The sequence below is a fragment of the Bubalus bubalis genome, chromosome 1 (assembly GCF_019923935.1).
Source record: "Bubalus bubalis isolate 160015118507 breed Murrah chromosome 1, NDDB_SH_1, whole genome shotgun sequence".
Taxonomy (NCBI): Eukaryota; Metazoa; Chordata; class Mammalia; order Artiodactyla; family Bovidae; genus Bubalus; species Bubalus bubalis.
The window spans coordinates 11,400,258-11,417,740 of NC_059157.1; the positions used below are offsets into that span (position 1 = coordinate 11,400,258).

At 37.9% G+C, this 17,483-nt stretch overlaps 1 protein-coding gene across 1 annotated transcript in view; it reads right to left on the bottom strand.

Moving 5' to 3' along the window:
• The window catches only part of ADAM9 (ADAM metallopeptidase domain 9), a 92,584-nt gene that overhangs the window by 62,888 nt on the left and 12,213 nt on the right, over nucleotides 1-17,483 (bottom strand). The window contains exons 2-5 of the mRNA XM_025278242.3: nucleotides 17,323-17,420; nucleotides 14,467-14,525; nucleotides 5,623-5,701; nucleotides 395-471 (exon numbers count right to left, since the gene is read on the bottom strand). Coding sequence (XP_025134027.2) covers nucleotides 395-471; nucleotides 5,623-5,701; nucleotides 14,467-14,525; nucleotides 17,323-17,420 — 313 coding nt within the window. The remainder of the gene's footprint in view (nucleotides 1-394; nucleotides 472-5,622; nucleotides 5,702-14,466; nucleotides 14,526-17,322; nucleotides 17,421-17,483) is intronic.

Sequence of the window (17,483 nt, forward strand, 5' to 3'; positions counted from 1 at the left end):
CTCTGAACCTCAGCTTGCTCACCTAAATATGGAAGCGATCAGCCCCTTTTCACAGTCATTATGAGACTTAGATGAAAGAACAGAAGTAAAAGTTATATAAGCCTAAAAGGGGACAGAAATTTAAAGTATGCTTTATTTTTAAATAGCAAAATTTATTTAGTGGCCTCAAAAAAATGAATTTTTTTTTATTTAGGTAATGAAATTCATCACCTGTAATACTGTCCTAAATAAACATGCCAAGAATGACATCTGAAACACTGTTAGAAAGACCTTCAGCAATATCAAAGTAAAATCTAAATTTAAGTACCCTAAAATGACTTGATCTGGAGACAGAGATAGGTAAAGGGAAAAGAATTAAGGGAATGGAAAAATGCTGATAAAGAAAGTTCCTTACCTGAGTCCAAAACAGTCGCTGAGTGCAATGGATGAATCGTAAGTGCCCTCCACATATCCCCGATAATGACAATGATTCTAAATGATTAAAAAAAAAAGTGTCAATTTCAAAATATTATTACCTTGCTGAAAATCATCATAGAGAGTGCAGAACCAAAAGTTATTTAAGGCCAATCAACTAAACTTTTTATTCTATTACTGGTTTAATCGTTAAGTCATGTCTGACTCTTGACACCCCATGCACTGTAGCCCGCCAGGCTCCTCTGTCTGTGGGATTCTCCAGGCAAGAATACTGGAGTGAGTTGCCATTTCTTTCTCCAATTCTATTATTGGCATCCCATAATTATCACATGGCATTCTTGGGACTATCTTTGGACTGTCTACTATCACCCTATGGGTACAAAGAATTTGAATTTCTGCCAAATTTTTAAGGCAGCAGTCCAGAGGATACTAAGTACAAACAACTCTACCCCAATAACCTTTAAACCTAGAGGCGGAACAAGGCAGCATAACGTCATGTTTAACATTTTCAATCACAGGTTAAGAAGACACCACAGCAGCCAACTGAAATCCAATACAGAAGAGGACCTTGTGACAGACTAATGACACCAAGGGGGAAAACAATTCAGCACACGGCAAAAACAGTGACTTTGACTTTCTTTTTCTGCCTAAGCATATTGATTATATTATTATTGTTAGTTATACATTTAATCATCTTGATAAATTAAAGACTCTTTATTCTTCATTTTGAGCGAGAAATTGACCAGTGGAAATATAAGCATGCTGCTGCTGCTGCTGCTAAGTCACTTCAGTCGTGTCCGACTCTGTGCGACCCCATAGACGGCAGCCCATCAGGCTCCCCCGTCCCTGGGATTTTCCAGGCCAGAACACTGGAGTGGGTTGCCATTTCCTTCTCCAAAGCATGAAAGTGAAAAGTGAAAGTGAAGTCGCTCAGTCGTGTCCGACTCTTAGCGACCCCATGGACTGCAGCCTACCAGGCTCCTCTATCCATGGGATTTTTTTAGTACACAAGGAGATTTTTTTTTCCTCTTTAAAACAATTGTAAAGCATTAAAAACAAAACAAAACAAAAACAGCCAAAGGGAGGAGGAGGAGGACTAAACTTGTCAGATATTATGACATATCACCAGCCCTTAATAATTAAAACAGTAGGGTCCTGGTGGTGCATTAACTGAGAGACCAACCAGTGGAGCAGAACACATTCTCAAAACAGACCAAAATACATGTGGAACCTTATATGATAAAAGTGGTTATCTCAAATCACCGAGCAAAAGATGCACTTTTAATCAATGGTGCTTAGCCCACAGATTAGACATTTGAGAAAGGATAAAAGTAGATCCATACTTCACATCATACATAAGAATAAGCTCCAGGATGGGGTGGGGAGGGAGGTTCAGGATGGGGAGATACATGTGCACTCATACGGAAGAAAAAAATTAGAAGAAGAAAAAGCTCCAAATGGATTAAGAATCGAAACACTAAAAAATAAGAACCTATGCAAGAACTAAAAGAAAACATAGCTGAATTCCTCTTTAACCTGGTGTAGAGAAAGACTTTCTATCACTCAAAATCTTGATGTAACAGAAGGAAAGACTGATCATTTTTACTGCATTAAGAAAATAAAAAAGATTTTAAAACTTCTACATTAAAAGAAACACCAAGTAAAAAGACAACTCACAGACTAGAGGGAATTATTTGTAAATTTTATCATAGCTAAAACTATACTATAGTATAATACAAAGAACTTTGAAACTTTAAAGGGGAAAGATTAAATCCAACAGAAGATGGTGCAAAAGAGTTAAATAGACAATTCACAAAAGGTATAAAAAATGCCCTTATATAAATGAAAAGACTTCAATTTCACTCATGATAAAGTAAGAACCTGTGCATCAATGCTGATGTAAACAAATAAGAAGGAAAAACTCTTCTTGCAGGAGAAACCATCAATGCATACAAAGGCACTGATGAAGTTAGGAAATCACCATTTTAACAACCACCATAACAACTGAGGCAAATATTAAATACTGAAGCCAGTGAGTAAATCGGATAGTTTCAAAGCCTCAAAATATCTACCCAAAAGATTAACTAAAAAAGCAAAAACAGTAACTTCACAGAGAAGAAACTGAGCAGATAACTCCTTAATAATCAACATTAACACTGTCAGTGATAAACTAAACTAATTACAGGACATGCTCAGAATACGATACAGGGAACACTTCAGGGTGGATCCCTGCCAAAAGTGCATAACCTGAATCTGATTGTGAGTAAACACCACACAAACTCAAATTGCAGGACATTCTACAAGACGTCGGCCTGTACTTCTCAAAAATGCCAATGTCATGAAATACAAGGGAAGACCAAGGATTTCCAGACTAAAAGGGATGGAAGACTGCTTGGTGCAACACATGAACTTGAATTTTCTTTCACTATAAAATACATCATTAGGGTAATGAACTAAAACAAATATCAATAAAGTCTGTAATTGAGTAACAGTATTGCTTCAATGTTAACTTCCTAATGCTGAGAACTATACTATGGTGACTTCTTTTGAAGTTCTTGCTTTTAGGATATTTACACTGAAATATTTAAAGGGTAAAGGGACACCAGGTGTACAACATAATTTTCAGGGGGAAAAAATAGAGAGGAAAGGATAAAGTACGTATGATAAATGTTAACACTTGGAGAATGTAGGTGAAGGGTTTACATGACTGTTTCCTATTATTCCTGCAACTAATGTGAGAATTTCTGAAAAAATTTAAAAATTATGCACTAAACAACACAGGCTAAATTTCAACATTTTACAGCTTCTTCCAGTGTGGGGTTATTTACAACCACTGTTTTTCTTTCTAGCACTTTTAAGTTAAAGTCTAGCTTTGAGTTTGTCTTCTCACCAGAGGGGGAAAAAATATCTCTTCTATTACAGATGGGGTAGCACTTACAAAATAGTAACACAGTAACTCACAAAATTAAGTTTGTAAGTTAAATTTGTCAGTAAAGCTTCTCACTTCGGGAAAGCATTTACATTTTTCAGTGTGACTTAATTGCATTTTTTAAATTAATTAAATTTATTTTACTTTACAATATTGTATTGGTTTCGCCATACATTGACTTGAATCCGCCATGAGTGTACATGTGTTCCCCATCCTGAACCTCCCACCCACCTCCCTCCCCATCCCATCCCTCTGGGTCATCCCAGTGCACCAGCCTCGAGCACCCTGTATCATGCATCAAACCTGGACTGGCGATTCGGTTCAAATATATTTTACATGTTTCAATGCCATTCTTCCATATCATCCCACCCTCACTCTCTCCCACAGAGTCCAACTTTATTGCATTTTATTAACGTTAAATGTCTATGTCACCATGATATCTCACAATGTTATCACACACAGAAAAATCCTAGTACCAAAGTTTTAATTGCTAGCTCAGATCCACAGTCACAATTTTGTCTATCTGAATTCAGAATTATTCCATTTTTATCTATCTGAAACTATCTATATTCAATAGCCAATAAGTGAAAGGCTTCATCTTAGTTTATATTTTTCAAACACTCAAGAAAACATAATTAAATCATAATACTTTATAAAAGTTGCATAAATTTCCATATAACTGAATCTATTTTTAGCAGTTTTAAGCATATAAACTTTCAATAATAGTAACAAAAAGTATTTACTGAGTTCATAGTTGTTGGACTGACTAGTAAATATCTTACCAGTATTAACTCATTTAAACTTCTAATAACCACATGAAGTTACAATTATTATTACCATTCTAAGGTAAGGACATTAAGGCACAAACAGGTTAAAGAAACTTGACCAGCAAATAAATAACAGACACAGGAATCAAGTCCAAGCAGTGTGTCACCAAAATCCAGGCCAAGAAACCTCTCCAAGAGAAAAAGAACGCCTTTTTAAAAAATCACTGCTTTCACTGAGTGGCATAAATTATGTGGTCTTTGGTCTTATGCTATAGTAATCTTCAGAAGGATGACTGGGTGGATGGATGGATGAATGGATGATCTGAGGTCCGGATAATGCTATCAATACATTTAAACTGCTCTACTATTTTGCTGTTCAACACCAGACAAACAATATAACAAATAAAACAATGCACTTTTCAAAAAAATAAAATAAAACAACGAACAAACAGAACACTAAGATAAAAAAAATCAGAAAATTGGCCAGAAAAGGATAGGTCTAAGTCAGCATTGCCTTTTTTTTAAAAAGTCTCATAAATAATCTAAAATAAAGCTTTTGCCTTCTATTTATTTGAAGAGTACTGCAAAAGTACAAAACTAACACAACTCCACCTAGCAAAATTTAACAAAACTCAGAGGAAAAATAATACATGCTTAACAGGGGTAAAGATTTCTCCTGAAAACTATAGCAAAATAAATAATAATAATAACAGATAATACCTAACTGCCAAAAGAGACTTTAAGACATTCTTTTCAACTAAAATTAGAAATGCTTATGCTCTAAATAAATAATACATAAAGCCAAAGTCAACATCTGTCAATTATTTCACATATTCCTCCAGTTCCATCTTCAGGAATACTCTGTTCTCTAATGCAGAGAGGACCACACTTCTTTTCTCAACAAAAAAGTAGAATATCTAATAGCAAACAAGTGTTTGTTCTTTGGGGCTTCCCTGGTGGCTCAGATGGTAAAGCATCTGCCTGCAATGCATGAGACCCGGGTTCAATTCCTGGGTCAGGAAGATCCCCTGGAGAAGGAAATGGCAATCCACTCCAGCACTCTTGCCTGGAAAATCCCATGGATGGAGGAGCCTGATAGGCTACAGTCCATGGGGTCGCAAAGAGTTGGACATGACTGAGGGACTTCACTTCACTCACTAATGGTAAGCAAATGGTTTAATAAGGAAGTTGAGATGTGCTTTATTCATCAAGTTTCAGCAAAATCAAAATATAAATCAAACTTTTCCCCTTCATGATCAGTAAGGATTATCATTAAGTAGAAGATTATTTTCCTGGTCTTTTAAAAAAACACTTGACCATGAAGAACCAGAAGAGCTATAAGGTACAGTTTAATCTATGTCAATGTACCCACCACTCCCACCCCAGGACAACACCATATATTATCATATCAAAGGACGCCCTCAGGTAACAGTCCAGAGCAGCTGAAGAGAATGCACTTTAAAATTATAATTGTTTTAAATTCTGTATATGGTCAAGAGGAAAATAAATTACCTGTATATTAGGGTAGTCAGAGATCAGAGCCCCTTCCTTGTTGTAGGTATAAACTACAAAATCTTTGGGTAAAAGGTCTCTGCAGGAAGAATAAAACACACCATATAAGATTATTTTATCTCTTTACAGCTAAGAACACAACTTTTATAAGACATTATTCCTAGTAGAGATGAGCAGGAATAAAAACATTCACCTGATAAATTGTTGTTTAAAGAAGGAGCTGCCATAAAACATAAAGCCCATGAATGGACTTGCATCTGAAATTGTGTACATTCCAATCAGAAAGAAATGTTTGAGTTGTGCATCTGTTCTCATGGTCATAAAACACTGGTTGCAAAAAACATTTGTAATGTCCTTAAAGTTTTCTGATTCGTCTCATAGGAAAAGTATAAATTTGGTTACATGGTACATCATATTTCCAGAAGAAAATAAATTATTTTACCCTCTTTTAAATGTCCTGCATAAAGAAGCAGCACTCATTGCCTTTAATCTCTAAGTACAGGGGCAAAATTTCTGTCCATTATTTAAAGAAGCAATTATTGCTGATCCTTGAATCTTCCTCCCATGTTAAGGGAGATCCGCAGTGTAAACCACACGTGCAAAGACAGGGTTAGCTTTATTACAAAAAAAAAAAAAAATCCAATGACACTTGTTGAAGACAGTAAGGTCGACGTTATTATCGGTATTAAGTATAGGGACCACCGCAAAGACATTTTACAGCAGGGTGGGGAGAAACAGCAGGCTCAACTGCAAATACAGCATGGGCAAGTGGGATTTTTTAGCCAAGGAGCACAGTGGGGGTCAGCGGATGGAAAACTCCTAAGAGGAAACATCAGAGGTGAGGAGCATTCTGGCTAAAACAACCTAACGGATTCTTGCTGAAGACAAGCCAGGGTAACCAGACATCACTGGGAGGGGAAGTGGGGTGGAGGATAAAAAACTTGATCAGACATCCAGAGTGATCAGATATGGCGAGAGAGGGGAAATTCTTTCTAAAACTAGATTTTACAACAAACCACACTGATAGGCCTTAGAGAAGGTTCTGGAACCTCACTGAAGTTTGATCAAGCAAAAAATCTTTGTCAGTCTCCTCTCTTGTTTAAGGAAAGAAATGATATTCTTCTTTCCTCTGAATAACACAAGCCAATTTCCTCATTCAGTTGTCTTTTGTTCATTACAGACCAGCTGAATCATCTGTTGGAACTTGGTAGAAGGGGATATTTACTGGGTGGAGCTAGCAGTCAGGCAGTTAATGAGGGGAGTTGTTATGAAAACAAAAGAAAAACAAAGCTGAATAGTTAGAAACCGAGTTTCTGAGCTCAGTGGGCAGCCATCAAGATTTTTTTTAAACTTGAGCTTAGGGCATCTTCGAGCTTCCCTGGTGACTCTGATGGTAAAGCATCTGCCTGCAATGCAGGAGACCCGGGTTCAATCCCTGGGTTGGGAAGATCTCCTGGAGAAGGAAATGGCAACCCACTCCAGCACTCTTGCCTGGAGAATCCCACGGACGGAGGAGCCTGATGGGCCACAGTCCATGAGGTCACAAAAAGTTGGACACGACTGAGCGACTTCACTTTCACTTTCTTTAGGGCATCTTCAGATGGTACAGTGAAAGCAGCACTGGCCACCTGACAAATTTTCCTGGTTTCAATGTCACTGGTGACAGCATCAGATATTCTGATGAACTTCCTGAGAGGCCCACACCACAGAAGGCATAAGATTGCCTACATGTGATCTGTTGAAACAGCCTTTTTTTGAAGGCTCCATCAATCTTTCAGCTGCAGCTCAGAGTTTCAAGAAAAGGGTGATTTTAATTCTCAATGACTCCAAGTCAGAAAGGATAAAAATTGGAAATGATAACTTAGAGGGTTATAGCCAGATACTGAAGGAAACTAGAAGAATTCGGGATTTGGTAAAGCTGGCAAAATATGCAAGATGAAAGCAGCAATGGTTCACTACAGGTTTCCATTGAAACAAACAAAAAAACCCCACATTCTTTCTATAGTCACCCCCATTTCTGTGAAAGATAAAGTAAGACTAATTTGTTTGCACATAAGTCTGGTCTCATTAAATTTGGCCTAGTTATTCATATAAGTACAGTAAAAACAGTGATTGACCATATAGTATTTCATTTGAATTTGCTTTGCTAGAGCATTTCAGAAGGAACCAAAGACTCTTAAGGCTAGGAAGCCAAGTCAAGAACTTGCCACCAGATATGCCTACCATATCTATATATTTGGGTAAACTCTCTTATTGAGGTCTCCCAAATATCCTGAGGTTCCTGGCCCTGCCATAAGTGATCTTCCTTACTCACCTGTAAGGCAGGAAATCCTGTAAGCCAGAACAAGCCAGTTTTTCCAAGGGGAGCTGCATAAACAATTACCTTCATAAAGTCAACCTTAGTTCCTTAAAGCTATCTAGTCATATCTGATTCAACACACATCATTCCCCAAATATGACATTATAATCAAAGCCTTGGTAATAAAACCAACAAGGGCAGATTTTTAACCGACTTATGCAAATAACTTATACTGCCATGAAAAATAAGATGCATTAGCATATTAAATAAGCCTTATTAGTTCAGTATCCCTTTTTGTAAGGAGAGAGACAAATCCTTTGAGATTTTCCAAGATGCATTTGAGAAATCTCGAAGTTAGTTTGAGGTCAAAAAGACTCCAACTAGAACTTGATTTGTGGAAACTGTCAAACACGCCAAAAGGTTTCAACATTTGACTAAGCTGGACCACAGGTGTCACTGTGAAACAACACTTAACTGTCCATTTAGCCAAAGTCACAATTAAAAAATTTCAAAGACAAACACAGAAAGCTACATAGTTATTTAGAAAAAAAAAAACAAAACTCTTAGTTCTCTTAATACTGAGAAGATTTGGTTTTCTCATATAATCAAAGACCTGATAAACACATGTCACATAGGAAATTATCTTAAAACACATCTTATCTTCTCAAGCTATGTACTTAAATGTAAAGAAAAACAACTAAACAAATAATCTAAGGAAACCCTATTTTAACAGAAAAAGAAAACCAAATTCTGGTTTTGCATCAATGTACTATTAATACTAGGCAAATTAAACAAACAAACAAACCAAAAAACCTTACCAATAAATCCATCCAACAATGGCCAATTTTGACCACACAAGGAAAGATTCTTTTCCCAAGGTCCCTTTTCCACAAATTTTTTTATATCACTCAGTTTTTGTTCCACATTTTTCTTCTTTGTCATTCTGGAACAACCATTTATTCTACTTTGGAACAAAATTATTCTTTTTCCCTTAGTAAAACATTTTTTTTATATCCTTCCTTATCAAAAATACACCTTATTTTCCTTGCATATAGTTCGTTTTCTTTACTTTTATTATTCCTAATAGCTTCATTTACGTATGTTGATTCGATTTTAGTCATTAGTAATCCTAATTTTCAGGAAAAGCTAAAAAGCAGGCAACTGCAAACTGTCTGCTACATGCTATCATTCTGTAGAAAGTTTATGAATACATTATTTCATAATTTCTTGAGATGTATCTTTTTCATAGATGTATAATTTCTCATGCTTATCAACAGACACAAATACATTAGCTTCTCTATACCACATAAAAACAAGATGCCAAAGTAAATAAAATTAAATTTCTCTTCAGCAATTAATATTTCAATATTTTATTGTATTTAGAAATTATCTAGTCAGTGATTATCCATCGTTAACTTAGTATAGCTTTTAGGTTTCAAGTTATGAAAAAAAAATTTTTGAAACCATTTTTAAGAAGACATAAAACTTAATTACCATTGAAAAGTTCACTTATTAACTTCTATGCCACTTACATCTATTTATTTTATTTGTTCTGAACAATTATCCTTGAATGAGTCATGAAAATTTCATGAGCCAGTAATTAAACAAAGCTAGCTAGCTTAAGTTTTTTTTCTTATTGACAAATCAGGCAAGTATCCAAAAATAAAAAAAATCACAAAAGCAAAAAAAAAAAAAAAATTATATATTTATGGTTCTTCCCCCTTTGTTTTTAGCTGCCATGCTTGACATCAAGCAATTCCTTTTTTTATTATACATCTTGTTCTTTGGGTCGATTTATAATTTATAATCTTAAACATCTGGTAGAGATAACATAAGCTTATCTGAATAGTAAACAAAGGTAGAAAAAAATTGCATATCTGCATTACGTATTTAATACTGACAACTCTGAAGCTGTCAGAGTTTATCAACAATTGTATCTACACTATAAAAACCAGCTAAAAGATTATTCGAGATCATGTGAACTTAAAAAATAACTTGGGTTAGTGTCTGTGTTCCCGAGAGTTTTAAGAAAATAATTTATGTAAGTGCTCATTCCACCTCTAAACCTACTTGAATTGGATATTTAAGGGATTTTATAAGTTAATGTGATTCATTTCCAGCAGGAATAAACTATCTCACATGTATACATACACATAGACATATATAAACATACAGACAGACACAAATAGAAAACATGGCTTTCATTTTAAAATTTTAGCCATGAGTTAGTAAAGCAGCAATATAATCTCAGTGGTTTATCAACATTTTGTATTTTCAACTGAACTGACTCTGGCAAATAAAACAAGTTAAGGTTACCTGCCTACCAATATTTCTGGAGGAGATTTTTAAGATTTTCTTTCACCATGGTACGTAATCTTCCTTTGCCGTGGTCTAACTTTCAGGCAGGTGACTGAGGAAACATCTAACTGCTTTCTGGATGTTTCCAAAACCCATGTAAGTCATACAACCTATTTCTATTTGTTCTTTTCAGACTCAAGTAGAGTTATTTTCAGAGCTACTTGAGTCGTGAGAGCCCCTGATGGAGGGCAAGGAACTAAAAATGAAAATGACTGTGGGAAGCTGAGGCTCTGCAGTGGAAGGGGAAGTCTGAAGTCTGTCAGGGGTAGACAGAGGGATGTAGGAGGTGGGGGTTCAAAGTGGGACATATCAAAGGATCTAGGGAATGGGGTGGCGGGGGAGATTGACGGTAGCAGAAAGAGGAAGGAGGAGCAGAAGCAACAAGGAGGAGCAGTCAATCCAGGAAGCTCTCAAGTTTCCCAAAGACACCAGCAAAGTTTCAAATTATGCTCAGCAAAACATGTTAAGAAGAAAGGAAGCAGACAGAGCTGGCATAGCAGAGAGTCAGCAGGATGGGAGAAGAGGTGGTTTAGTTGGCTGAGAAGTTCCAATGGGAGAAGCCGGATACAAGAAAGAGAAAAAAGAGACCTCACATAGAGCCAAGAGGAAGGGACTTTCAGGCCAGGGAGCCAGGGAGTAACCCCCAATCAGAACAAGGAGCCAAGGAAAGCTGCCAGCCCAGGAGGTACCTGTCAAAAGAAGCCTGGCACTCTGACCCAACTTCAGAGTATACACTCAAAACCTTAAGAACCAAGTCTGTCTTTACCAGTTTCGGTGGACATTTGTCTGGAGCAAAGGTTCAGGAATCAGACTCACCAAAGGATCCCCGATCAGTCAGGACTGAAGATGAGGGCTTTGAATGTGTCCAGAGTGAGAGGTCAGGGGTCCAGTGATGAATCTGATCCTACCTGAGTCATGCCACCATGACTGTCAAAGAAAAAAATATTCCACGACACTTGTTAAAGATGGTGAAGCCAATCTTATTTAGGAGCTTGGCAGAAGTTATGGGGACCACTGTAATGGGATATTATAGTGGGGGAGAGAGGTCACGCTCAACTCCAAGCATAGCATGGGCAGGTGGGAATTTGTACCCAATGAGCAAGGTGGGAGGTCAGTGGGTGCAAAATTACTAAGATGAAACACTGGGGTGAAGGAGACTCTGGCTAAACCAATCAAAAGGATTCTTACTGAAGGCAGACCATGGTGATCAGACATCACCTGGGAAGGATGGTAGGGTGGGGGGGTTCTTGCTAACCTCACTTAGCAGGGTTCTTGCTAAAACCGGATTATCTCCAACAAATTGTACAGATGGGGCCCAGGAGAAAGTTCAGTAGCATGACCAAAGTTAGGTCAAGCAAAGGCTCTGTGTCCTTCGCAGCAGAATTGGAGCAGCAATATACTTATCTTCAGGGCTTATGGACAAGTCAGGGATGCAAGGTGCCAGCTAGCGGTTTATAATGCAACTCTTAAGGCTCTAAATCTCCAGGCGTCTACAGACTATTTTAAGAGATGGAGAGATGGATGGTTGGCATGCCGTTTAATCAGTTACACAGCCTGACTTTAGCCACGTGACCAGTATGGCATAAAACAACCCCCTTGGTAAACACATGCCTGGGCTATCCTGAAAAGGTGACGATTCACTCATATCTCAGTGATGTGTAATCTGAAGACACATGCACATCTGTACAACTGAGAAAGGACCCTGAGGGACTCTGTTTGGAAGTTCTTAAACCTTCGATGATTTCCTCTGCTGTCTTCGTCCTGAGTCCTGTCCCCTTTACCTTTATGAAAGTCTCCTTGAGTGAGCGCGGGAGGAGCCTGTGGAGTCCTGAGTCATTTCAGTTATTCAACCATGTTCAATCGCTGCCCCGTCTCTCCTCTCTCCCCAACATATACACACTCTTTGCTCCCTCTGGTGGTGAATTTAAAAAGAATAAACTGAAGAGGGTACTTGGCCTTGCTCTGCCCTTCTTCCTCCTTAGAAGTCACTGCCTGCCAGTGGGAACAAATTCCACCATGCTCCTCTAGGACAAGGACTGCCATGGTGCACAGCGCTGATGTGAGTGGCTGAATCTGCCTAATCCAGGGTTCAGGACTCACAGGTCCATTGGGCTCTCATTCTCTGATAAATCCCCTAACCCAGCCCTCATCAACCATGAGAGGGATATTTTAACCTTCTATCTAACTCACTCCTTTATTTTATCTTTAAATTTTTTCAGCACAGGGAGAGAAGAGGTGTGCTATCTTCTGCCACACAACCCCCCAGTCCCAGCCAAATACCCCAATGTAAGTAATTATGTACATCCCCCTGTAAGGAGGCTTCATTGTTTTCACCAAGAGATTCATGGTCCAAAACAAGGTAGGCCCTGGGAGGAAAAAAGTAAGCACTCAAACATACTCACTTCTTCACTCAGAGCCATAATAGGCTATCTACCCTAACTCTTTCTCACTAGTGATCATTAGTTTTGATGACTGCTTCTCAAAGACATTCAAAGACCTGGCAACTCTCAACAAATGCCTGGAAAAGTACCATTTGCCCCCCCAATTAAAGAGGCATAGGAATGTAGACACAACATCACGCACACACATATACATCACTAGACATCAGGTCAAATGACTAGGATGTGTGCCCCTTTTACAAACTATGTGATGCTGAGTAAATCAAGTGAACTTCCTGAACCTTAGCATTCTGAGTGTGAAGCAAGGACCACAAGACTCCTCTATTATCAAATTGATATGATAGTCTAATAAATGACATACAGTTGAGGAAAATGCTTTATAAGCTGAAACTAGGAGAATATAAGAAACTGTTATTATGTTGCAATCGTTTTAATTTCCATTTCCTATAGAAAGAGTAGAAAATATTTATATCTATTAAAAATTCTTGTACACAGTGACATCATTACATTGGAGACAAGCTGGACCTCAGAAGTTCTGAGAAAATTAATAAGTAATACAATTAAAAGTATCGGGTACAGTGCCCAGGACACAAAGCGCCTCTCTGTCCGAAAGAATCTGTCGCAGTGCCTAAAGCCCTGCCAGAGAGATCTCACTCTCTTCAGCTCAGGATTCTCTTCTAAGATAAAAAGTGTTATTCAAACTTGGGGGTCAGTAAAAAATCGCCCAGGATGGAAGCTTGTTAAAACACAGATGGCTGTGACACCTCCCCAAATTCTGCTTCATTCCAGGGGTGGACCTGAGAATTTGCATTTCTAGAAAACTCCCAGGAGCTGCTGCTACTGGTTCTGGGACACATCTCTGAGCAGCACTTTACATCCCGTCAATCACACCTCCGTGTAAATGGGTCTATTAGGCTGCTTTTTTCTGAAATCTCTATGAAAAGATACTGGAAGTTTAGCTTCATAAGCAAAGGGAGGACAGGGAAGGATGAGCCACAAGACAATGGTTGGCTCAGCACAGTCAGAAACATAGAATTTCAAAAAAGCAACAGAGGTACACAGATTACCAAGGCAGGATCAGGGGAAAATATGCCAAAACTAAAAAGGAGGGCGAGAGACCACTCTTATGGACTGACTGCTTGTGGCCCCTCCAAAATTCCTATGCTGAAGCTTTAATCTTCAGTGTGGCTATACTTGGAGATGGGGCCCACTAAGGAAATTATGGTTAAATGAGGTGATAAGGGTGGGGCCCTAAGCCAATGGGATTAGTGTCCTCATAAGAAGAAACACCAGAGAGCTCGCTCCTCCATCTACCCCGCTTCTGTACACAAGCCAAGGAGAGGTCACGTGAGTGCCAGCCAGAAGGGTCTGCACCCCAAGAAGAGAGTCCTCACCAGACATTAATGCTGGCACCTTGATCTCAGATTTCCAATCCTGGGAGAAAATAAGTGTCTGTTGTTGAAGTCTGTAGTATTTCACTGTGGCAGCTCTAGCAGACAGATAAAGCTACTAAAGACTTCTTTACCATCTGCTCAGTGGTTTGTTGGGCCAGTCATGATTTTAAAGTTTTCTTAAGTACAAGCTTGTCTTCCTTTAATTTAGATTTATTTTCCTTTGCTCAAGTGTCAGTGGAAATGCAAAATTGTAGGGATTTTTCCATACTTCTACTCTTATTAGTCTCACCTTCTGAACAACCTACTAAGCAATATCTAACTAGAAAAGAAACCCATATAGTATTTAAAAAAGAAAAAAAATTACCAAAAAGGCAAAGTAAATTAAATTTCTTACTTATTCCTTTCCAAGTGAATTATATGCTCTTTTCCTTCAGCTTGAATGACATAAGATACCTAAATGCACAAAGGAGAAAAGAACAATAAAACACTATCTTCTAAATAACTTTGCAACAACAGGTATTTAGGTATTTAAAGGACACTAGAAATTCCATCCTGAATGAAAATAATTTGGTACTGACTGGAACTCCTTTATGAAACAACCTGAAATATGCCCATAAATAACAAAAATGGACTCTGATCATCCCTATCTTCTTTTAATAACCTATAGTGGAAAATGACCCACATGTTTATCTAAAGTCTTCTTCAATTCATTTACAATTGCAATTGAGCTATAACTTCAGGGATTATTTTTACTAAATCCATTCCTGTATTACCTATAGTAAAAAGTAATTCTTTCTTTTGTTTAAATCTAATGAACCTCTTAGTTTCAGAAGATTATCCCTTGTTCTGGGTATCTGAAAGCTAGATGAAATTAATACACTTTTATGACTTTACATCTTCACAGGACTTAACACATTTCATCGGTTCTAAACCTACTTTTCCCCCCTCACATCTCTGTGAACATCTCTGAAATTGGGACACATTGTACAGAGGCAAAGTAGTCTAACTGGCAGCAGTCTGTTTCTTAATTACCGGCACATTAAATAACAGTGTACCTCATGAAGACTGTGTCTCAGAATCAAAGAACTGAGATAAGTCAACTTGCATATCCTCTGCTTGTGGGATCCTCTTCTCTACCTTAAACATTAAAATAACTTCCCCAGTGACTTACCGTTTCATTAGCCAAAAGCACTTAATGTGATCTCTAGAAACTTAAATCTAATAAAAAAGACAATCATGGAGGGACTCAATGAACAATAATATTATCAGAAGTGTCCTTATTATTAGAATTAAGTAATAATTAAATAATAAGTGCTTATTATTCTCCCTACTGCTTCTGGACTCCAAGTGAACACTTTGCCAAGAAACAGCAGGATCCACTTTCCTCAGGCACTTCAGCATCTGACTCCTAAGGCTGAGACCGGATCCACGTCCTGGGGTTCTACTTCCAAATTCTGCATGGGGACCTCCATCTCCAGAGGCAACAAAAACACCAATCTCCTTGCACAGTTTTGGCATGTGTCTTTCTATTCCTTTCTGCTCTTTGGCAAATACAGGATATAAAACCACCACTGTCATCTCCCCTGAGAAGAATTCTGAGAATTTATGATAGTACATTCTTCCCCCAAATAGCTGCCTGCGTTGCTCATTCCCTTCCTTCTGGTCTTTGTTCTACGGAGTCACCTTCTTAGGAAGGTCTTCCCAGGCTGTCCTATTAAAAAACACAAACCCTCCTACCCCTCACCCCCAATTTCAATACTCCCCAGTTCCTTGCTGCTTCAATGCTCCCCACAATGATTATTACCATCTTGCATGTGTGCTAAGTTGCTTCAGTTGTGTCCGACTCCATGCAACCCTATAGACTGCAGCCTGCCAAGCTCCTCTGTCCATGGGATTCTCCAGGCAAGAATACTGGAGTGGGTTGCCATTCCCTCCTCCAGGGGATCTTCCTGACCCAGGGCTCAAACGCACATCTCTCATGTCTAACCTGCACTGGCAGATGGGCTCTTTACCATCTTAAGTAATCTCTATTATTAATCTTACAATTACATTACTTATTTGTCTCTGTCTCTCCTCCCATGAGAATGGAAGCTCCACAGGGACATAATTCTGTCTGTTTTGTTCACATCATATCCCTAGGGCTTAAATGGTGCTTCCACCTCTTTCCCGATTATTTATCAGGGTACATACGGGACATTCACTACAATCTCAAGTATCTATGAGTGCAAAGCTGATGAAGATCATCAGAGACACGATGAAGCAGAAAAACACTGTCCCTATGCTACTAAGTGAAGGGGGAAAATAATAATGAAAACACAAATTAATAAAGGCAAAACAAAATTAAAGAGGAGAATGTCCAGTTCAAAACAAAGCAAGGAAAAATTATAAACCGTTCCACTGGAAGGAGCTCTTAGAGTTATATACTCCTTACTTATAAAGAAGTAAATGAAGACGAATGATCTACCCAATCCATGGTAATGCCCAGAAGGAGGATAACTCTGAAAGTTCCTGATGTTAACTCCAGTGTACTCTTCACTCTGCCTAGTCTCTAAACAATGTATGACCTATCTCATAGCTAGAAATACTTTTTCAATTTAGAGGTAATATGCTAAACTCTTTATCCTCATCACTTGTTACTGGTAAATCATAATAAAGTTAAATTATATTTCGATGAAGTTGAAGGGTTTGCAAAATCAGTTGATATCCAAATACATTATTTCTGAACTTTACAATAAAAGAAAAATAGTATTGAACAAAAAATTTTGTGCATTGTTAGTATAGTATGTTTCTTCCGATATGGCAATAAAACTCACTTTTGCAAACATCCCCAGATATAAAAATACATGCATATAACACACATTCTCCAGTGTCAGTGAAAATTCAGCATACAGTACTCTACCTGTCATACACTAAGAGAGAGGTGAACTCTTGTTGTAAGAAGACCACTGTAACCATCACCAGTCAGGTAAGGGTCAGAGGTCTATGTAACCAGCATCCAATACTGGTCACAGACTTTTATTTAACTGACTATTTCACCCACTTATGTTTCAAGCTGATTATTTTGTCTTTAAAAAAAAAACAAGCTACTAAGAATCAATATGTCACTTTTACTAGAATAATGTCCAATGGACACGAGTGCCATAAGCATGGGTCAACATTACTCACTGAACCAATCAGTGATGAAAATAACATTATTGTCTTAAAACGAGTGAAACTGAAATACATACATATTTCTCAAGAGATAACTTACCTGCTCTGAGAAGGGCCTAGGGGCTTCTCTTCGTTCTCGAGTTAATTTCCAAGGAGTTATAATTTCATAAGAAGAGAGATGGGAGGTCTGTTGAAAGCCTACAGAATAAGGAACAACAAACATTACATAACAATTGAACCTAAAAAACTACATTCCCCCCA